At 36.6% G+C, this 24,211-nt stretch overlaps 1 protein-coding gene across 7 annotated transcripts; it reads left to right on the forward strand.

Annotated features, from left to right (window-relative positions):
• The first annotated feature begins 255 nt into the window (after nt 1-255).
• Nucleotides 256-18,416, forward strand: LOC145996418 (uncharacterized). 7 transcript variants are annotated; one of them, XM_083132874.1, is made up of 5 exons: nt 256-356; nt 5,126-5,172; nt 8,983-9,110; nt 12,835-13,332; nt 17,245-18,416. In XM_083132874.1, exons 4-5 carry the CDS (start codon nt 12,971-12,973, stop codon nt 18,290-18,292), a joined length of 1,410 nt encoding a protein of 469 aa, XP_082989000.1. In that variant the 5' UTR covers nt 256-356; nt 5,126-5,172; nt 8,983-9,110; nt 12,835-12,970; the 3' UTR covers nt 18,293-18,416. The 7 variants fall into 7 exon arrangements, with proteins under 7 accessions (XP_082989000.1, XP_082989005.1, XP_082989004.1 ...); XM_083132875.1 differs by lacking the exon at nt 256-356 and adding an exon at nt 833-884; XM_083132879.1 differs by lacking the exon at nt 8,983-9,110 and having other exon boundaries at nt 5,126-5,273.
• The last annotated feature ends 5,795 nt before the right edge of the window (nt 18,417-24,211 follow it).

Below are 24,211 nucleotides of genomic sequence, written 5' to 3' on the forward strand. Positions count from 1 at the left end.
ACTCTTCACTGCAATCAAATTACACAAAATAATTTTACCTAATGTCAAGGGGCTGACCTCAGTGCCAAAGGGGGGCTAACGGTAGTTTCAGGGGCTCACCTCCCCTGGCCCCTGTTTGGCTACGGGCCTGATTCCGCACACCCGTACTATTATACCCTGCAACCCTTATTTATGTTGATTGATCTGTTGCTCAAGCTCCTAACAGTTGGGTGTTCTTGAGGCGTTCGAATCATCAAATGATGTACTGGTGGGTGAACTGGATCATCGGTCATCAATTTTGCTTTGCGTCAAATTGAATCGATATTTTCAGGTCGAAAATAACTTGAAGAAATAAACGGGCTCGAATATTGTTAAGGGTAGGCCATAGTGTGCTTGCAATAATTGTGTAGTTTCTAAAATACTAGGCACACACTTTAGTTTTCTTTTCATAACTAGAATTCTGTGGTGTGTTCTCCTTTTGACAGCTAGTTGGATCATCAAATCGGGACCAAGTTTCGAATGTTTAATTCCGAACTAATCAAGTTACACAGGTATTTTTTACATGATTCGATTTGTCTGTTAACACATTTCTCGGAGACTTGATTACTCATTGTCATTGAGTGTTTTATGGAGAGCGATTGTCCCTTCCGCATACCGCATACTCCTATATGATTCTTTGCGAGTAGCAATCCGTTTACTCTTGTCTTGGATACTTACTGTTGCTGTCATCTGCTTCATACGTGCGTGTTGTGTGAAGGGGTATTACGTCCCTAAATGCTTCATTGTTAGGTTGGGCGGATCAGGTTTATTGCTCTTAGCAATAATAACATCCTTAAATGCTTCCAATACCAACGCAAATGCTCACCTGAACAACTATTAGAACAGCCATTTATCCGCAAATAATAGTTAGTGAAGCTTTTATGTATGTTAATTAGTTTCTCTAAGCTTTAAACTTACTTTCGTATAGGTGAAACACCTATAAATAATTTATTTCGCACTTTTTTACATTGCTAACATACTATTCTGAGTAACACTTTCATATAGGGGTGACTGATTTCTTACTTTTTACAGGAGAAAGTACTTAGGCAAATCATTTTCTGTAGCATTGTGGAAGTTCGTGAATGTAGTTGTGATTTATTTTAATGTGAATCCATGTTGTTTTCTGCGAAAATCTCTGTCCGACACGCTGTTTCTGCTGCCGCCATTTGCTTTCTGGACGAGAGCACAATGTTCTGTGTGTTCGATGACGTAAACCCCGTAGTCAGTGTTTTAAAGTCGCCATGTTTTCACTATAACATGACGTGTCGAGTATTTTTAAAGTTTTTTAAAAATTTTGGTAACAGTTCCATATATCGGAGAGACATTTCTTCAATTTTACACAAGAAACTGCTTATGGAAATGAGTTTCTCCAAGGTGTACAACATTCGTCGAGGTATTTATAAACCTTTCATCGTGAAATATATTTGACCGGGAAATCTTGTATTTTTGAAGAGAAATATCTCACCGACGCACAATTGCCATTGCTTTCATTTGCTTGCCCTATGACAACCGGATGCTGCGTACGTTTGAAGATGTAAGCCCCTGACAGTGTTTCAACTTTTTTTTTTACTATGCTTGCCTAACGTAACCAAACCTAACCTAACGTTATCGGAAATGATACGTGGGGCTATCCGTGAATGGTTCGTGGGGCTATCGGTCAGCTACCGTGCATAATGGTTCGTGGGGCTATCTGTGAATGGTTCGTGGGGCTATCAGTCAGCTATCCGTGCATAATGTATAATTTCAACCGGTGACAAACACGATAGTAGGTTTTTTTTCGGTGAAGAAGGTTGAAACACTGCATACCCACAACGTGAGTCAAGATGTGCCCACCATATTGTGTGTTCCGGAAGCGAAGAAAGGAATAAAAAAAAGTGCTCGGAATGTGAAAAATTGTGTTTGTTTTCGTGTAAAAAGCATACTGGCACCTTGAAATATGTTCCGCAATACACAATTGGTAAGTACGAACCATGTGAAACACAAAATATGAGATTTTAATGTGTCTCCGATCTATGAAACTAACCTAACCTAACCTTATGGAAAATGGTTTGTGGTACTAACGTGAAGTTTGTGGGGCTAACATCAATGGTTTGCAAGGTATTAGCAGAATTTGTGGGGCTAAAGTCAATGGTTTGCAAGGTATTAGCATAATTTCAAATCCGGGCATGAAAGCAGGTATTTTCTGGTGAACAAGGTTGCAACACTGCATAAATCGACAAAACACTCTCACAACGTGCGATGAACCAGTACGCTATTGCCATAATGTGTATTACAGAATCGAAAAACGAGTAACAGTAAGTACTCGTAAATGTAAGAAATAGACATTATTTTCATTAGAAATTCATTATTTCATGTAAAGAAATGTTCCGCAATGTAAAAAACTGCGAAATAAATGATTTATAGGTGTCACCCCTATAGTAAAGTAGTAACCCGTAAGGTTGGGTTAGGTTAGGCAAGCATATTTTTAAAGCAATTAAAAATACTTGACACATCATGTTATAGTGAAAACACAGCGAGGTTTGAAACACTTACTGGGGGTTACGTCATGTAACACGCGGAACATCGTGCTCACGTGCAGAAACCAAATGGCGGCGGCAGCAATAACGTGTCTCAGAGATATTTTCGCAGATAAACACATCATTTCGCATTAAAATGGACCAAAGCTACATTCCCGAACTTCAACAACGCTAAAGAAAATGATTTGCGTAAGTACTTTCTTATGTAAAAAGTAAGAAATCCGTTTCTGCTATACAAAAGTGTTAACCATTTTTACTAAAAATTGATCCTGTCTCAAATCTGCCGACATCTGTAAAACAAGCAGATAGTACTTCATGAAGGTCGAGTATGTGATTGGATAATTCCATGGAACATGGAATACAGTGGCGTATTTGACCAGGTTTACAGAAACAATTCTTATTTATTGTATATATTAATTAGATATAGAAATAAAAAAACAATGCAGCATTCAAGTAAAACAAAAACAGAAGTCTGGCAACTTCAAATTTCCGGCAATTTCCGTACACATTAAAAGGAAAGTTGGTTTACGTCTGGTAACCGCAGGCAGCATGGGAGAATACACCACTGGGTGAGACACACATTTTATCTGTGTAAGTCAACACATACCTGCTTGATTGATTACTTATTGCATGTTTTCTGGAGGCTGATTTTTCCCTTTTGTACACTTCTATGCAAGTATTTGTTTAGGAATTGTGCTTTCCTGGTGACATGATTCGAACATCAGGGTCCTGATGATGAGGGCAGTGTATACGTTCGAAAGGGTATATATGCTTTTGTTGTTGAGTTCAAATTTAAATTCTTTATTTGTGTGGGCGAGGTTCAACCTGAGGCTGTTCTGCCACCTAACCCGTGTCATTGATTACATTTAAATTTACATTTCTTACATGTGGTTACAGTATTATTACAGTATACAGTAAAATGTACGAATTAGCTACAGAATGCTTGTATTGATCAAATAATTGTAATAAATGTTAAATTATACAAAAAATGGTGAAAAGTAAAATAAAAATGGAAAAGAAGATACAAATTACGTGACACAAACATAATATTTGAACACAATATATGCTTTGCAAAAAAAAAAAATCCTTTGCTTCATTTCAGAAAGATTCTGTTTTAGATATACTCGTTATGCTCTTAGGCAGCGTGCTGTAAGGAAAGGCGGGGCAAGCTGCTTGCGTTGTTTTTTAAAACACTTTTGATATCTTAAGTCCGTGTTTTTCAATGCTTTTATACATCTTAGAATGGAATTTATTTACTATAAGATATTTACATTACAGAATTTTCATTTCCCCTATTTCCTGTTCTATTGGCTTGAAACATAAACCGGCTGCACCCTTGACGACGCTGAGCGATGCGGCATGACTGACCGCGTTAGAAGAAGAGGACTGCTCGCCTTTCTCCCCGCTTTTCGAGTGACTTATGCAGTTCTTGCATGGTCACTGTCGATCCCCGTTCACAAAGAAAAAAGACCGAGGGCAAGCAACACCAAGCCCGCATCTGTCTTTGGCAAGGGTGTTGGAAAGAATTCGCCCACACTGGCCACAAGGTTGCTAACTTCCAGAATTTTCTGTGTGTGTGTAGCACCACCTCACGCGGTACGATTTTCATGTTTGAAACTCTATAGTAATTAACAAATTACATTATGAAGTTACCCAGTGATCACCAGTCGTATGCTATTTATAAGAAATGAAATCACATCCGGTACTTGAACGTATCCGTCATGTAGTCAGTTACTCGGAAATATGGAGGGTATGTAACACTGCTGGTAGGGTGAAAAGGAAGGTTATAGAAGCGTGGATACTGCGGATGCATGTTGTTTTTTTACTGTGATATTGTTCTGTTTTTTCTGTTCTTTGTGTCATGTTTTTGTACCTGGTGTAAAAGTATGATTCTACATTGAAAATTTCCGCCATGGTTGACATACCAGACGAGCTATCGATTTGCAGTGTTGCAGGTAAGGACTTGATTATTAGAGGCCTTCTTTCAAAACCATTCAGTTCGAGAACATAACGTGAAAGGTTGGAGCTTGTGAACCATGAGCGACCGTGTCCTGAATTGTTCATAACCAAACCAACTAAGAAAGATGGGAAAGTTTTCATTAGGCAGTTTAAAACATCTCGGTACAACAATATTATGTGGTTATGTGGCAGCAATGATCTTAATAAATTATTTTGTTGGCCATGTGTTTTATTCAATACAAATTTAGGACCATGGAACTCAGTGGCATGCCCAAGGGGGGGGGGGGGGTTGATGTGGGTTATAACACCCCTTTCGCCAAGTGTTCCTAAAAAAGAACGTCAAAGGTAGGAAAATATGACAAAATGAGAGCTGACTACCAAGAAAATGTATACATAACCCCTCCCTTTCGAAAATCCTGAGCACGCCACTGATGGAACTATACAGGCTACGTTTAGTGACTTGAGCAATTTTTATAATGCAATGCAAAGACGAACGTTCGCAGAATCACATCTGCACTTGCATCCAACTGAAGACAAGTCATGATTCATAATTCTAGCCAAGTAAGAAACCGAAACCCGTCTGTTTATTTAATATCGAAACTTTATGCTAATAGGATGTTTCTTATTTTCAGGGTTAAAGAAGAACGTAATTTAATTTACAGTTTCCCTCAAATATCAGGTAGGCTAAATCATAATTTTCTTCATGGTTGGAATTTAAAAGTTATATCGAAAGGCTGTTTTCCTTCTTTAAAAACCGTGCAGCGAAGATTTGATTTTACGGTATGTATGCACTTCACACACTCAAGCCCGATACGTCACCATTATGCACATTATTGTAAGTAGGGATGTGTGTCGGCCTATATTATATTTGAATTGTTATAATTAACCGAAACGAAAAATTCACCCATCGCTTGCCTATCACGAAAGGTCATGGCACGCCCCTGCTCTTAGGTAGGGCACTCCATATTTTTGCAGCTAAATATGAGTTGACGACTGATATGTCTGTTGTTGCAGAGTGAAAGGTTAAATGTGAAATCGTTTCTTGTATGGTGGCTGTGCACACTGGTGCGAGGGATCAACATGTATGCCAAATACGAGGGCTTGCCAGATTTAATAATTTTATATAGCCATGAGGCAATGTGTATGCAGTAGTTGCGTATGGTACATATTCAGCATATTCTTATTATTTATGGCTGGTAAAATATGTTAACGGCTTGGGATGCAAAATATGAACCACATGCACTCATTTTGACATTTTTGAATTTTTACTTGCAAAGTTTTATTTATTCTACCAGAGTACATTACAGTCGCAATAGTTGAGAAATGTATGAGTGTTTCAACTAATTGCTGCTTGATTTCTGAAGATTAGTTGTTAAATTTAAAGAAGAACCTAAGTGTTCCAAATGGGTTATTGATTTGGTGGCTAATATCATCATCCCTTGACAAATGAGTATCAAATACTAGTCCAAGACTGTTAACCCTTGAAGGATGGGCCATGACATGGGTGTCACAGCAGGTATTTCTCTTAAGGACTGCTCGATACTCGGTGGAGGCACATGGTGGTTCAGATTCCACTTTAAACTGTAGGTCCAGTCTCGATTAGCCTTACAGTGCATAAAGTGGACTTAAACCACCAACACAACCAACCTTGTCGCAAGCAACTTTTCAAGATGAATTATCACTTGTTAACTGGAAAATTATGTATCGTTCTGTAAATAATATAAATGACAAAGTGAAATTTTTAATGTCTAAATCAGCTGAAAGTGCATTTCCTCTAAAGTATGTTGTAGGCAAACTTACTAAACCCAAACCTACAAGAGTTAGAAGTAAAGAAATTGACAAACTCAGAATGTGAACGTTTTTATGACCGTTATATTAGTACTGGTTCAAATGGCATGAAGAATCTGTATATAAATAGTAAGAAGAAATGGTAACACTTTACTATACCGGAGACAAATTTCTTCAAATTTACAGGAGAAAGTACCTACGCAAATCATTTTCTTTAGCGTTGTTGATGTTCGGGAATGTAATTTTGATCCATTTTAATGCGAATGCATGTGGTTTTCTACGAAAATCTATTTCCGATGCGCTATTGCTGCTGCTGCCATTTGCTTTCTGCACGAGAGCACAATACGTGCTATTGCTGCTGCTACAAGATGATGTGTCGAGGATGCATCGCGAAATTGTTGCCGGGTGTGAAGATGCCATGGAATTTGTAATTCCGATGTTGTCCGTATATGCTAAATTGAACGAAAGGAGTGCTAATGGAACCTAACCTAACCTAGTAGGCATACCTCATCCTCGTGATCATTCGTGGGGCTATCGTATGTAAAAATAGACTTTATTTTCGTTAGAAATCCATTATCTCACCTAAAGAAATGTTCCGCAATGCAGAATAGTACATTAGCAATGTAAAAAAATTGCGAAATAAATCATTGATAGGTGTCTCCGGTATAGTAAAGTAGTACCGAAGAAATTATATAGATTAGTTAGGGAAACTAGGATTAAGGTTAATGATAATTTTATAAACAACTCTAGTAATAAGTCAAAAGCAATGTGGGATATTGTAAAACAAGAGAGAAATTCCAGACATGTGAATAGAAAAGATTTTAATAACCAACTTAGCACGTCTGAACTCAACAATTTTTTTATTAATAAAGTTGAAGAAATCCTGAACAAAGTTTCATCTTGCCCAAGTAAAATGATTCAAGTTTTTATTTAAATGGATTATTAAAACCTACCTCTACTTTTAGTTTTCATCTTGTTGAAGTAAAAGACGTTGAAAGAGCAATCATTAAAAACAGTAGTAGTAGATGTGAGGATAGTTATAACTTAAGCTCCATCATATTGAAATATGAAGTAAATTTTATAAAGGAACCTTTAACTCATATTATACATTCATGTATTATTGGGTGTGTTTTTCCTGAAGATTTCAAGCTTGTAAAAGTGATACCCATATTTAAACAGGGTAATAAGTCTTTTCCTGATAGTTACAGACCTATTTTGTTGGTTCCAGTCGTATCAAAAGTTTTTGAGATTGTCCTAAATAATCAGATTGTTGATTATTTTGAACAAAATATGTTATTTAGTAACTCTCAATTTGGCTATAGAACTGGGCTAGGAACTGTTAAGGCTGCTGTCTCATTCTTGAAAAATTGTATATTAGGGTTAGACAGTAAGAAAGTTATTAATGTGAAACTCTATTCTATGATTTGTCCAAAGCATTCTCACTCTCTTCTGCTAAAAAAAGTTAAGATTTTGTGGTTTTGAGGATGGAGCACTGTCACTTTTGCAATCATATTTAGGTGGGAGATCTCAGGGAGTAGTTTTTGAAGAAGGAGTCAAACTTGTTACCTGTTAAACATGGAGTGCCTCAAGAATCTATTCTGGGTCCTATTCTTTTTATTATTTACATAAATGATTTGCCATATAACATTTCAACACCCTTGGTCAGTAGTTACCTATTTGCTGATGATATCAATATCTGTTTGAACTCAGATTCTAATAATCTTTTAAGGTCCTCATTAAAATCTACTTCCGATATTGTTCAGGACTGGTGTACTGCTAACTTGCTGTGTATAAACACTGATAAGATACAAAACTTGGAACTTACATATAAAAGTAATCATCATAATACAGAGCATGAAAAGAATTCTGTCACCTTTTTGAGATTCTTAATAGATCATCATTTGGAATGGGAGGATCATATCAGTAGAGTTGAATCCAGAGGGGTTTATTTAATGCGTAGGTTAAGATTGTTTGTAAGCTTGAAGGTTCTAAAAACTGTTTATTATGCATAGATACACAGTCACTTATGCTATGGTACCTTACTTTGGGGTCATCAGCCTTCAATAAAAAGGTTATTACGAGTGCAAAAGATATGTGTAAGATTAATGTGTGGTCTTCCACTGTAAGTTAAGTTTTGTTAGACTAGGTATTATATGACAGTTCCTGCCATCTTTGTATTCCAATGCCTGCTTTATATAAAAGAAAACGTTCACATTTATGAGGAGTTAGGGTGTTCACATACCTATCAAACCAGAAATAGGGATTGTTTAGATGTAATTACAACAAGACACAAACAACCTTTTACTACATGTCAGTTAAGTTTCACAATGCTCTCCATCTCTCTTTAAGGCAACTGCCCTTTTTAAAATTCAAAAGAAAACTACAAAAAATATTGACTGATAATTGTATATATAGGGTAGAAGAATTCTTTGAAATTAATTTTGTTAGGTAAAATAGTTATGCTTGTAAGATAATGTTAACTACTAAATTTATGTAAGTGGTGTTACATTTCTAAAATGCTGTTGGGATGTTTGTTTGTAAGATTTATATATACTTTATTAGTATAAGGCTAGGTTATATTTCCGACGATTGTAATACATGTGATGTTCTCATGATTCTACAATAAATTATTATTATTATTTAACATACTGTAACTGGGATAATCGTGTATGTACTTGTTACCTGCATTTGTTTCCTGTAGACAGTGGTTATGAATTTAAGTGTACGGCTGATTGTGATGTCCAGAAGTTGATCTTACCATGTTCCTCTTGTTCTACGGTGAAGTTGATGATCGGAGATACATGTTTTGAGTTCTGCACGAGTCTAGAGGTATGTAATTAACAATTAGTAATGTTTAATTTCATTGTTACTATTTGGGGGGAGGGATGTTCGAAAAATTGTGATTTTTTTGTGATTTAATATTTATTATTCACTTCTTTCTCAATTTTGGTGTTTCAAAACACATTTTGCAATAGAAGTACAACCTTCCAACATTTCTGGTGCCAAAAACATGGGTGGGGCTGGGAGAAGGGGGAGGCAGTAGGGAAAGAAAGTAAAAAGCCTCCAGCCACCAACAAAGGGTTTGAAAACAGCTGACTGCTCTTTGCTGTTTCACAAAACTGTTAGTTAAAATAGTTACTTTCCCTTTTTTCTTCTTCTTCTAACTGATTACAGGAAAAAAATTCTGTCAGAATTAAAGCCCAAAGTATACTGAACAAACGAGGTATCATTTGTACCTCTAACATTCTTAGTACCGGAAATATAAAATTTTATTTGGAAGCAAGCAGAATTTCAAATTTCCCGCTGAAAACACACTCGACGTTAGTGCAAATACCTGGAAAATCAGCCTCTGCATTTAAGGGTTAACTATTAGGGGATTTTGGGGTGGGGGTGTTTTGGGGTATCAGCATTAAAATAACATCCTTAAATGCTTCGAACATATGATAACTTAACATCTGGCCTCAAGCCTGACACCCCCTTCGAGCATTACATGAAAATCTGCCAGTACTGTATGCCTGAAATGACTCAAAATCAAGAACAGCTGCTTGCCGGGAAGTATGGATGCTTCCGTACACAACTTTTCAAATCACAATTTTTCTGGTAAATAATCTTAGTGAAGCTTTTAACTCTGAAATTAGTTTCTCCAAGCATCAGGCTTAACCCTAGAAACCTAAGGCTTCGTCAGATTGACGACACTTAAATATAAAAAGGTTTCCGTACCCTCTCTTACCACATGATACACTTGACACCCTTGGTATCTTCAATTGGCCTTGAGCTGTGATGGGAGTGATATTGTCCGTGTTGATTTTCTGTACATTTGATAAATTATTTGTTATTATTTTATTTGTGTAGTCATTCTGATGAGGCATTAGCTTTAGGTTTCATGGCATGATAAATATTGCTCTAGTGAACAGTTTTGTTACACATGATAAGGTCATCAATAATAATGATGATGAACCACTGATAGTTTGGAAAAAAAACTCCACACACTGAAGTGATGAAGCCATGGATGACGAACCATTTCGCAAGGCACTGCTACGCTTGTCCATGGTGAGAATATAATATGTGTATACGCCTACAGACGATATAGAGGCCATGGAAAGAAGGCACAAGATTTGAATATTATGTTCATGCAAGAAAAGAAGGATGAAAAAAATGTTTTCCAGCCATTGTTTCAAACCAATGTGTGGAAAATACCAAACAAATTGCTGTTTTAAATGTAACTATGGGCGTTAAATCATATGAAAACATTTTTTTTGTTACTAATACTATAAGGAACAAATTTTATGCTATTAGTCAATTTTATTTGCCAATGAAACTCTTCCTGTAACTTGACTTGTGTCTAAATCTCCCACTGGAGCAAAGGGCTGCAACAAAGTTTCACCAACGGGTCCTATTCTTGGCCATCGTGTAGAGATCTGTCCAAGATTGTCCCATCTCCCTCATCTCTTCCTCTAGCTCATACCTGGTCTCCCTTGCTGCCTACTGCCTTATGGGTCATCTGAGGACTTCCTTCACCACATGACCTATCCAGCTCTATTTCCGTCGTCTTATTTCCACATTGATGGGTTCCTCTCGCGTTTGCTGCAGGACATCCTTGTTACTGATGACGTCAGGCTAGTAGATTTGTAGAATTCTTCTGAGGCAATGATTTGCGAAGACTTGGAGACTTCTAGAGATTTCGCAGCCATAGAGGAGTACTGCTTTTACGTTGCTGTGGGAGATTTTGAAGTTTGGTTCTGACTGAGATGCCACTAGCCTTCCGTACTGGATACAACTGTACAAAGTTGGCATTTACTTTCTTGACGCATCTCTTCACATTGGCACTGGCTCCACCATCGTGTGATATGGCACTGCCCAGGTATTGGAACTCCTGTCGCAGTTTCAATCTGCTCTCCATTTGATCTGAAATTTCTGATTTAAGTGTCTGCAATTGATTCACATCTCTTTTGTCTTCTTGCAATTTATTTTCATGCTTGCTTTGGCTCCTTCTTGCACTCTAGTCAGTTTCTCCTCCATATCTGCAAAGGACTGAGAGAGTTCACAGACACATTGCATCATTTTCCATTGAAGTCCAGTTTTCACTCCAAATGTTTCATTTGGAATAATAAAATCAATCTGGAAACTTCATTGCCACACCTCGCATTATTGTATAATAGTAATAATTATTTCTACTATTAAATTTTATCAGTATCCTGACCTTACCCCCTACAAAAATTTCTAGCGATGCTCAGGATTGTAGTTACTTCTAATTAACAAGTGTAAAGCAAGGGGTTATCTGTCATCCCATCCTTTAACCATCTTTAAGATATGAAATACACCATGAATTATATTGCACATGCATGCTGAACATTCTTTGTCTTTTTCTGCAATTTCTTCTGTACTTCCTAAGTGAACTAATATTATAAATCTAAAGTTAGAAGATGCATGCTTGGGGTACAGTTGCTCTCATGTGCCTAAATACGTAACGATTGAAGCAGTGTCATGTTCCATCACTAACAGATACCTTTGTCCTCACTTTCCTCATTAATCCATTTCCATATAACATCGGAATCTGCTGTGTACTCTGTCTTTCGAGTTTTGATATTTTTCTTATGTATTTAGGCACGTGCAGTCAACATTCCCCAAGCATGCGGCATTCAATTATAATATTATGTGGCTTAGGAGTGCAACAGCAGTTGATCTTAAAACAAAGAGAAAGAAAGGACATTCAACTACACAAAACTATTCATGTTCAGTATAATTAATGTTGTTATCTTGCATTGGGTGACACTGGTACCCCATGTGCAATTGTTTGTCAATATTTGACATCCTTACACTGTTTGATAATATAAACTTGTGAAAACGTTGTTCCTGATAATGTCCAGTGCTTTGGAAATGCAGGGTGTATCATTCGCTCTGGGTCCATGATTTTCGCTTATAAAAATCAAACTATTGGTCATAATGTAATGAAATTTACTATGGACATACCTTGGTGTATGAGAAGCATGGTGATGTCACAGTGAGTGTTGGAAGTGGTTGCCATTAGCATCAATGCATGCCTGCACACACCTCTCCAGGAGTCACAGCATCAGTTTCCCACTGAATACTGTCTTGCAGTTCCGTGATAGTACATGGATAGACCTTTCCTTTCAGATGCTCCATAGGAAGAAATCCGATGTGGTTAGGTCAGGCCAAAGTCCTTTGGAAATGACACGATCTTCAAAGAAGGACACAATTTCTTGCATGTGGCATTGCCATCCAGCTGAAAATAGCCATTACAAAGTTCCTAGTCATCCAACTGGCCAAGGACTTTGACTGAAAGCACACGTCCGTACGATTGGCTTTTAATGGCAGAATCTCCCAGACGAACGTGCATGCTCACACAAGGACTAGAGGGATTGTGACGCCATCTGCAGTGACGTTGCGATGTTTCTCATACACCAAGGTATGTTCATAGCAAATTTAATTATATTATGACCAACAGCTTGAGGGCTGAGTGTGAGTGAAACACACTGTATTTGCTGTAGAAAGCAAAGTATTGTCTTATGATTTTACTCTCTATTTTTTTCAGTGATGGTTGTATGAGAGGAAATGTGCACAAATTTTGTCCCACAGCAAAAATGACAGAAAATGTAAAAAAGCAGCTTTGTTACAGTACATTGTGAACATGCAAGAAGCACCACTCTATTAACGTTAATTGGAAATTAATGGATGCAAGAGATATTAATATATTAGAAGACAAAACACACGACGATTTCAGTCAAGATGTGTTGAAGAATGCAATTAAAGAGGAATGTACAAATACAGAAGGTTCGGAAAGTGAACCTGAAATATTGAGGAAGAGAAGTACTGAGGATAGAAATGAATTAGTTGGAATAGGGACAACAATGCCCGATGTTGGTAACACCCAATATAACCCTAAATGCCTGAACGTAGGAGTGAAAGTTGAGTTAATAGATTCAATAAATTTTGTATCTTGTAGTCCCATAAAACAAGAGATAATCAATGAGGAATCAACAGCAGAAGCAGACTTCCACTTCTCAACTGAAGATGACAATGTGACTGCCAGGTAAGATTTGTTATTCCTTGTTCTTTCATTAAACATTTTCACCACTTTTTTTTTTTTAAAAAAATACCTTTTTAGACTGATAGCTAATAGTAACATTTCTCAGTTCTATTTATACATTGGAATGTCAGAGAGTACATTCCGACTGTTTTTTTTAAACCCCGCATTGTAAATGTTCTGTACACTGTTTTATACCCTGCCCCAAATTATCCCAGGGTTGGGGGAATTTGAGGCACTTTTCATTTTTTGTACTTTTCAACTCTGTAGTTCAGTCCCTGCACAAAATTACCCCATCTTGAGGGTATTGTGGGCACAAAGACAGTAAAAGACATCAATTCATATTATTCAGTGTCATTTATTTGCTTAGTGAGATAATAAAAAATATTTATGTAACAAGGGTTTTCTTCCATGAGTTTTTGATGACAAAGAAAGGAAATTATTGAGAAGTGTCTAATAACTGCTGCTTCAATAGATAATGCATTTTATTCACTTTTTTCACATACATTCACGACATGATGACACTGCCCCAAATTACCCCAGTTTTTAACTTTTCTTCACTGCACAAAATGTAATGGGCCTAGCACAGGGAAACAAACACTATCTTGAAGGTTAACCCTCAAATGTAAAAAGTATGTAAGCTAAACTGTTCTGGGTGTTGTCTGTATGGTTATGAGCACAGTTAAACACTGACCCTCGAAACTGCACTGTCCAGTTTTACCCGAAAAACATTTTTTTAGGTTCAATGGGTTAGCCTAGAAAATAGTTTACAAGTGAGGGTCTTCAAAATATTAGAACCAACAAACTGCAAAAATTTCATTACATTCTGCAAAGTAGATTTTATATAATTCAAACTTTTCTAAAAATGCCCCAAATTACCCCACTGCCCCAAATTACCCCAACCTACCTTACTCGAGTTTGGACTCCAATTTAAAATTAACTAGTAGGACTACACAAAAATGAGTTACATCAAAATTTAGCTTATTCAATTTTGCACGAAGCTATAGTAACTAATTTTTTTTCAAGTATGCTTTTGATTTTTTATTATTGTGAGAACAATATAAAGTGCCAGTTTTTTCTGTTTTCACTTGAAATAACTGTATTATGTTATTTTGCATCTACAAAAAGTGGTTATGCAATCCTTTATGAAGAACCTAGATTTATAATTTGATACTTATTTTTTTTTAACTCTTTGTGTGAATGAACAAGCACTTGAAGTAGCACTTTTCAAAGCAGTGTTACAATATTTGATATTTAATTCCTTGCATTGCAAATGCGAATTCAAATTATCATGGAGTATAAGGGGGTGACCCGTCCACGTAGTACACCCAATCTCAACCTCACTTCCATGCAGTACACCCCGGGGTGTATTTTGCAGACCAACTGGGCTCTAGTTCTGTGGTTTTGTCCTTGTGTGTGCTGCATGTCCCTTTACAGCCTCAGTTTTTAATTGAAGTAAGACTATTTTAACTTCCGACATTGCATAGTTACATTTCAGTTATGGTAAGGGGCTGGACCCTGTATAATATGATGGGTGCAAAATGGCCTAAGTGCTGATGCATCCAAAATTACAATTCAATTAATTAATTAATTAATAATACTCATGCTACTTCATATCAAAATTCATTTCGTATATCAAATATAACGTAGTTAATTATGAGGTTTAAAGAACTATTCAAGAAAGTTCAGGAGCCCAAAAATGAGTCTCCTATATCTTGTATGAGGTTACAACCACCGAAATGAATGTTCCTCGCCTCAGTATTGATAAAGATTTCGCGCAATAAGTAGCGAGTTGTGACTCCCAATGTCAAGGGGTGCTGTGAACAGAAACTTAATCTTCAAACATGTTACAAATCTATTCAATTTGCAATTTCTTAAAAAATAATATTCAGTCAATATAAACTAACTAACAATACTTCTAAAATTATGCTTTCACAAATAAGCCAGAAATCAAACTTTCGAACAATTATATATTCTTCACAATTTAAGGAACTTATATTTGGAATGCATGGCCATGCCTACGAGTACATTTACATTGCCTTTTCTTTTATACAATGCTCTTACAAGTAAGTTACAAATGTACCAAGCGTTGACAATACTGATGGCAAGCTTAGGTGGCCATATTTGTATATTTTAAAAGTTCTATCTTCTTATCAAATATGTTCTTTTCTTTGTAAAATATATTGTATGTTGGCATAAAAGTCCAGCCTCCCTTACCTGGGGCTGGCTTTTAAAAATATATATCTGGTTTCTAAGATTTCTAAGTCTAAAGATCACTTCACCACTTCTGCTATGAAGATCCTTCGGTATAAAGTGATGTCACTGTTATTTCAACAACTAGTATTCCGTTTTTTGTCCATTATGAACTTTAATTTGGATTTGTTACAGACAAATATCCATTTTTTGGCCCCGACGCTTAACTTGTCGTCTTTTTGGAAGCCATTTTTTATTCCCCCAAGCCAGTAGCGGCTCGTGCCTAAAATAACAGGTGAAGAAGTATATTTATAGGCAATGAAAACAAATAGTAAGTGCCAGTGCCCCCCCCCCCCCAATTTAAAACGTCTTTTTTGTCTTCATCCGTCCATCTGGAAAATGGTGTCTGCAACAAATTACACACTAAGTCATTTACTGGGTTCATTGTAGAAACCACAGCTCAACACATGAACACAACACACGATAGGAAACGCGAAACACACACGCGGAACAAGATCTCGCGAGAACGCGAAGATTTTGCCACAAGCACTGGATGCGATGTTTTCTCCGACGAGAGAACTGCTTCATCTAGAAGGCGACACCCGTTCAAGGCCAACGCTAGGTGACGTCACCGTTGCCATGACAACCGGCTAAGTTTTCCGCAACCTAGCGGTGTTTGCTCTTGGGTTGGGACGAACTCAATACGTGCGTAGCGCCGAGCGGCGTGTTATTTGAGTATTATCGTGTGCGTTCTGCTGGGAAATAGTTAAATTTAACAAGCAAATGAAAAATGTCAATATTAATTTGAAAATTAGGTGAAAACATCTGCACTTGTTGCACTTGGCCAGCCGCCACTGCCCCAAGCCCTGAACCAGGTATCCTTCACTGTCAAGTTGTGATAAGGACACACAGACTATTGAATCACTACTTTTTTGTACATCACGAATGTACCTTCTGATAGAAACTGCTGTAAACTTATTTTACAAGTTCAAATATGTAATAAAATTATGTTTCATACAATTTTAAGACATTTTTGTATTATTTACTATCTCAATTGAATATATTTTGTATGTTTATTGTCCTTATATTATTGTGATATTTTCGATCTTACCACAAAGTGATTTAGCAACACTGCAAAATAGCCATGAACTAAGATCAATCACTATTAAGCATTTTTCTTTGACAAATTTCATCAAAATGTTAAATTAACTAAAAATTGTGCCCTTTTTTATTATTGCAAATGTATTGAAAACCTTGTGAAACAAATGTGAGTACTAATTAGCAAAGAAATATTAACAAATACAAGAATTACTGCCACAAAATTTTCCGTTCTTTGCAATGCTTACAATGGAGCATGAAAATAAATAAAATACGTGACCATATTTTAATTTTGAATAACTTTTAAAATATATCTCCGAAAATGATGACATTTCGTAATCTGTGGTAATTTATTATGGGGAATGCAATGAAATAAAAGCCCCCACTGAAAAATGAAGATTTAAATTTCCAATCTTAGCATATTTAATGACCATATAACAGTGCATCTGAATGGACTCGTTATATAATATGCAGGCATTACTCTTCATTGAATAAATTCATGCATTTTAGATTTTGTAAATGTTAAGAATTTTATGTACATATCTCATGCCCTTAAATCATTACATAAAATTTACATGGTAATAACATTCATACCCATAGTTTTTATTCATTTCATTATTTTTATAGTTCACAGGGAGTTACAAGAAATGTACAAGATCCTTACTGTCAGTCACAATCCTCTAATGTGCTATTCTACTCTCCCCAAGGCACTAGTGAAAATGCCAGGAGTACAAAAACTAATAATACTTACAATAAAAGTGATGCAAAATCCAAGTGTCAGCCTAGTCTTAACATTAATAAAACACTGTTTGTATGTTCCATTTGTGAAAGAAGGTTTATTCGAAACGTTGCATTTTTATCCCACTTAAAAAAGCATAAGAATGAAAAAAGTCACCAGTGTGTGGAGTGTAATAGAACTTTTTCTCGGAAGTGGAACCTCACAAAGCATATAACAGTCCATGCCAGAAAACTAAAAGAAGTGCCTAAGAAGAAAGGTTTCGAGTGTTCAACATGCAAAAAGATATTTCCTTCCAGGTCTCACTTCGAAGTTCACGTTCGAATACACACGGGAGAGAAACCGTACGTCTGCTCGGTTTGCTCGAAAGGATTTGCCAATCCTGGACAGCTGAAAAGACATTTTCGAGTTCATTCTGGAGAGAGACCCTACGTTTGTCCGATATGTCGCAAGGGATTTTCTCAGAAGTTTCACTTGACGTCTCATTCTGCAAAACACACAGGACAAAAAGCATACCTGTGCCCTGTTTGCGGTCATCAGTTTACGCTGAAAGCTCATTTGACTAGGCACCAAAGGGTACATACTGGAATAAGGGCGTTCAAGTGTGATGTGTGTGGTAAAGGATTTTATGACAAGGATGGCCTAAGTAAGCATAAGGTGTTACATTCCACCGAGAGGAGATATCAGTGTTCCATGTGTGATAATAGATTCTTACGGATGGGAGATCTGAAATACCATTTGACAAAACATAGTGGAAATTTGCCATTTCAGTGTTTAACTTGCGGAAAGAAATTTTACTACAAAGGTGATCTAGTAAATCATTTCAGAACGCATACAGGTGAAAAACCCTACGATTGTCCTGTTTGTGGAAAATTTTTTACTGTAAAAAGTAGCCTTACAAAGCATAAGAAATGGCACCCAGAATGCAACATTGAGTGATCAGGTTAATAGATGAGCTGGAATCATGTGATAAATATTTTTTTTTTTCCCAGGAAATTCATGACAGTTTTAGGTAACTGTATACTTAACAATTAGCTGGATTTGAATTATTATTTTTTTTGCAACACTTCTTACTAAACTGTAACTTAAAACTACATTATGAAAGAAAATGTATTTTGCAGTTTCTTAATAAAAAAAAAACGTTAATGACAAAACATTAAATTATGTCTTGAAACTTTTTCATTTCTAGTTATTATTATATTTTCCCAAACTCTTGCTACACAAAATAATTGCATGGTGTTGGTTTCAATGCTGTATTTATGTATTAATGCTATATTTTATATATTCCTACATACACATACCTTAGACCCATCTTAATTTGTCATGTGATTCTCATCACATTTTTAAGAGGAGAATATAGTGTGCACTACTTTTTTATCTGTGCTAATTGCGGCTTTTTTACCATGCCGGTAACTCATGTAGTTTTATTTATTTTCTCTTACTGCTGTAATGAAATAATTAATGCAGATACAAGACCTCTTCTTTCCTCTTATTAATTTTCAAAGAAATTAATTTCCGACATTCCTCAGTATTTCAGCATTATTCTGAAGAATTTCTTTAGATGTGCATTGAATATACTGGTTGTTATATTGTTGACTTACCATCAGTGTTTCCTGGTGTATGTGATCTTTACTTTTAGCATTAGTAAAAGTTTTTCTAAGTGTCAAAACTTAAATTAGACAAACAGTACTAAGCACATTTTTCAAAATGGCTTTAAATATGAAGTGCACAACAAATGAAATCACAGTAAGAACTAAGTACAAAGTTTTACTACCATAAAACAAATTTCCTTTTGCTGTCCTTGAGTCTAAGGTGATCTGTATTGTTGCCCAATCCTTTGAACTAATGAAAAGCCTTATTTTTTTCATTGTATATAATTGTCAAGCATACCACACAAAATTTTAGCAAGGGGAGGATCCTTTCCTTATCACTTTTATTTCATCATTCTCTCACCTCCTTGTTAACCTAATAGTGTACCACCCAACTATACTCTGTCTTGGTTAACTCTGGAGAAAGCAAACAAAAACAAGTCTGTGCAAGTAGTGACGTGAGATGGCTCCACCAATGAACATGCGAGAGGAATGGGATTGCAGTTACCAGCCTTCACAGCACTGTGTACTGCTTCACTCTGCCCACTCGATTTCCCTCCTTCTCTGCTGCTATGTGCAGCCTTGCTCCAGAGATAAAAGGGACAGAGCGTAACAAATTTAATGCCACCTTAGTAGTCAAGTGTGTTGTATGGTTTAGTCATGGTCTCCACACTAAAGGTTCTGTATTCAAACGTGACTTCATGTTCCATTTGGTCATTTTTTTTTCAATTTCTTAAAAATTTTAAAAAAAAATCACTTTAGTGTGTAAAATTCAAGATTTTTCATGGTGTCGGAAAATTGCAAATTTTTACCAGGATGAACGTCCAATTTTAAAAATTTATCATTCCAATCAAAAGATTTCTTTCCTGTTCAACCATACTTACCTTTACTCGTATTTTGGTCGATATATCGACCATCGAATATTAAGGTGCTGCTTGTATTTTGGTCAAAATTTCGACCATGCAGCTGATTACAAAATTCTTGTTTTTTTTATTATCTTGATACTTTTCTGTTCAGTCGGAAACACTTACAGTGGGTTAAACGAAGCTTTGGCAGGTCATGTGGATGCACCCCCTCCCCGAGTCCAAAGTTACGTGTGGAAGTTGTCATGAATTTTAAATTCGTACACTTATTTGACAAAAAATGTTATAACTGGTCGACTATTTGATCAATCTACTTTGGGTAACTTTTGTTTTGCAGCTAAAACATCGGCGCATGCAACCGTGTAGAAATCAAAACGCCAAAGCCAATAAGAGAGGTTGGGTGGGCCGCAGCCCCAACTTTCAATGAAAAAAATATAAAAAATGGGGAGTTTGCCCCCTCTTCCCCGCTAATTTGGCTATTTTGACGCAAACTTTAGCCTTATTTTCAAAGAATGGTCCTTTCTCAACCGAAAAAAAGCCATTTCATGTTCCTGGGTGCATTACATTATTGAATATGTGAAACAAACTCCCCATTTTTATGATTTTTTCATTGAAAGTTGGAAATCATGGCCCACCCAACTCATCTTAGTGGCTTTGGCATTTTGTTTCTGCACGGTTGCATGCCCCGATGTTTTAGCTGCAAAACAAAAGTTACCTGAAGTAGATTGGTCAAATAGTCTAAGAATTATAACATTTTTTGTCAAATAAGTGTACGAATTTAAAATAAGCACCAAAGGCCTCCGTGAAACCGGGGTTACTTTCTGACGACCCCATCGGCAAAGTAAAGGTTAAAGTTCATTGTTTTTAAGTGCAAAAATTGGGTCAAGCTCCCCCCCAGCGTGCCATCACTGTTGATGACAGGTTTGACAATAATGACCAGGCACCCATAGGAATGTGCTTACCTCACACTGACACCAGACCAGCTACAGGTATGTCCACCATTCGGTGCTATCATAGCATCTACTCTTCGAGAAAGTCTTTCCACCAGGTTGCGGTAAAATGTTGGTCAGTAGTCACTTCCTGCACAACGGCGATTAGGTTTGGATGGTTTGGTTTGCATCGTAATGGACACTCTTGACAAATCCCACAGATGTTCAATGGAATTGAGATCCAGGCTCTGAGGTGGCCAGTTGATTTCATTCACTCCTATTCAAACCACTAGGTTATGATACTTGCTTTATGGCTGGGCACATTTGTCATGTTAACGACCACTTCGGAACTGTTGCCATGAACTGAGGAGCACAGAGTTGTCTAATATGGCATGATAAGCATCGACATTCGCAGTTTCAGGCACCAAAACCAGGAGAAAAACAGCCCCATATATATCACGATTCCACCCCCACTGAACTTCATGGTAGGGACAAGACAATCCCGTAAGAACTGTTCCCTGGGCATTCACCACATCCATCAGATTGGCACAACATGTACCGTGATGTGTATCCATTGTTCTAGAAGCCACTAGCAACATTCTTTGCACCACTGTAATAGAGGCTTAGCTCTATTTCACACTATCAAGTTTGAATGGATATCAATCATCACAAACACGTGTCTCTCCCAGTTTTTGTGAATGAACCCATCCCTCATGCTCCATCTCCTATCAGGTTGACCCACAGTCCAGTACACTTCTCAGACTGCACACCTTACAGTGTGAGGAGGCTAATTCAAGCCAGTGTTCTACTGTATTTCAAAGCATAATCATTGAAGATATTATGCTAATTTTTTTGCAGAAAAGTGGGGTGTGAACAATGTTTTCTTAAAAAAACATGGCATATTCGTGAAAAAAGATTAAAATTGAATATAGTCCAAATTGATGCACATCACATTCTCGTGACAGTTTAGCTATCAATTTTTCAGTCTAAAATATTACACTTGAGAAAATATAGTACACTGTTTTGGAAAGTACAGACTTACAAAATTGAATCTTCTGTGTTTGAAAAGTGTGTTCCAATAATTAGTTTCATTATCTAACATGCTGATGCGCCGATTCCGTGATGAAAGGTTATAAACCAATTTTTGGACTGAAAGTGTGGGGCCCTAACTCCACACCCCCTATACGCCTTCATGGCATGGTGCAAAGTACAGGGGAGCACTTTACTTTTACTTTTTGGATGGAAAAAACAAAAGAGGGTGCGATGATTATGCAGTGAAACACTGTACTTCTCATCAGGTTTCTGTGTTGATCAAAACCTATTGTGAAAGAAGCGTAGACAAAACACTATCCAAGACTAAAAGGTGGGAAGGGTTTGTAAATCACTATGGCTAGGATTTTTATGACCTGAGTTGCAATGTACAATGAATACTTTCTGTAAATTTTCAAATAAAAATGATTGCCTATTGTCAGCCATCAAAGCCTTGGGCTGAGAAAAGCTTCTGTCTACTTCGGGTGACACAAAAGGAGCACATATAAAGTAGTGTCATTCAGCCCAAGTTCTGTAGTATCGAGAGAAAATTTGTATTGCATTGCAATAGGGTGCAATAGGGGAGGAAGGGTAGTTCACATAATTGTGCAGAAAATAAACAGATCTCCACTTAGAAGGAATTCAACAATAAGCAAATATGATGTGCTCAGGGTTATTTTGGACCAAAGTCCATTTTCTAATTTCATTCCATTAGAAAACGAGACTGGTTTTCACCATTCTTCAGGAAATGAAGTGAGTAATTGTAAAAAAAAAAAAAAAAATCAACAACTTGAGTGAGAATGAATCCACTTTGAAAATGGCTGCATATTCCTTAAAAAAAAAAAGTGAAAATATTCTGAAAATTATCAAAATATGCCCTTAAAAAGCACCTTAATTTAATTATTTTCTAATACTTGGGGAACACATCATCCTTACCAAAAAAAAAAATCTGTCATGAAAATTCTAGCCCTATGAATCACATTCCCCTAGTTTTCCATTGGAACTACCCTTTCCTAATATCACGAATGGCTAGCTTTGTTTTTTGATGAAGCTGCACATGACACCCTGTTTGATCACACTGTCCTAACTACTGAAATAGCAATAGTAACAAGTAGTATTTTGAGTACGGCCAGAGGGCCAACCACAAATTTTTGTCGGGGGGGGGGGCAAATACCAGGATATACGTACCAATAATAATAATTATTATTATTTTAAATAATAATGCTAAGATTAATAATATTATTATATTGTTATTATTGATTTGCTTTATTTACTTTGCTTATTGTGCCACTTTTGGCAAATTTGGGGATGAGTGATGATATGATGAAACATCCTGCTCAAGCCGGGATTCGAATCCAGGACCAACATTATTATTAGTGTTAGTAGTACCAAAGACGATATTACCCTTGTAAATTATGCAGAAAGAGGGTAGAAGTTGGTGCTAAAGCATTTGTGTTCGAACAAACGATTTGAATTATTTTTTCAACACGTTCAATTTCACATTAATAATGGAAAACAAGCACACAAACTATTTTTGAAACAAAATGCTTGATAAATGTATTCCAAGCGAGCAAGAAAATTTCACGTAAAGTGTTTTTTTTTTGCATAAAATTTGAAGTTGTGGGCGGAGATTGCCCTCTGCAGGTACACTTGGCTGTCAATGTTTGGCCCCCCTAGAACTCATTTCCGACCAAGGTTCGGATTGGGGGGGGGGGGGGGGGCTGTGGTTGCGCCACTGAGCATGGCATAATGGTTTTCTTCAGAGAAACTATAATTTTCACACTATTTTTTGCATGACCTCTCATAAGTGCAGGAAAATTCTATCATGTTTTGTGTGTGTGATTATTATTTCAAGTATGTTACTGTTACTTCAAAAATATAAAATAAGAGATATTAATATCAACATTGGTTAAAATAAAATGGTTTTACTTACTTTTAAATTTAACTGGAAATAATCTATTACTATTGTCTTTGTTTTCCATATTATGATGTCAATGATAAATAATTGGCACAGCATGAAAAATAATCTTTTCATTTCAAACACGATTATAATATTTTTCTTAAATCTGAATAGTTGTGTGCACACAACTTCAAAAAGGAATGTCTTCCAACGGTGTTAAACACTGCTTGGCAGTAAAATCATCAAGTTTATTGATTAATCAGTCCATTCTGGCAAGGCAAATGTATGTATGTGTGTGTGTCTGTGTCTGTGTGTTTGTGTGTGTGTGTGTGTGTGTGTGTGTGTGTGTGTGTGTGTGTGTGTGTTGGTTTACCCGTGTAAACGAGGACTTCCATGTGTTAACACATCAGCAGTCCGAGGACATTTTTTGCCGACCGTAGATGCGAGGACGTCCTCGGATCGTCTCGACAATATATTCAAGCATCCCAATGCTTTCTCAGTCTGTGGTCCTTTTCCCAGGCGTGGCTCGGAACGTAGGTCTGGTGCCT

The sequence above is a fragment of the Lepisma saccharinum genome, chromosome 12 (assembly GCF_977018435.1).
Source record: "Lepisma saccharinum chromosome 12, izLepSacc3.1, whole genome shotgun sequence".
NCBI classification, from domain to species: Eukaryota; Metazoa; Arthropoda; class Insecta; order Zygentoma; family Lepismatidae; genus Lepisma; species Lepisma saccharinum.

What these genes read in the sequence shown, in the direction of transcription:
- LOC145996418 (XM_083132879.1), top strand. Translation starts at nt 12,971, where the DNA reads ATGGATGCAAGAGATATTAATATATTAGAAGACAAAACACACGACGAT. An exon ending in GATGACAATGTGACTGCCAG is followed by an intron (nt 13,333 to 17,244) that starts GTAAGATTTGTT and finishes TTATTTTTATAG; the next exon opens with TTCACAGGGAGTTACAAGAA.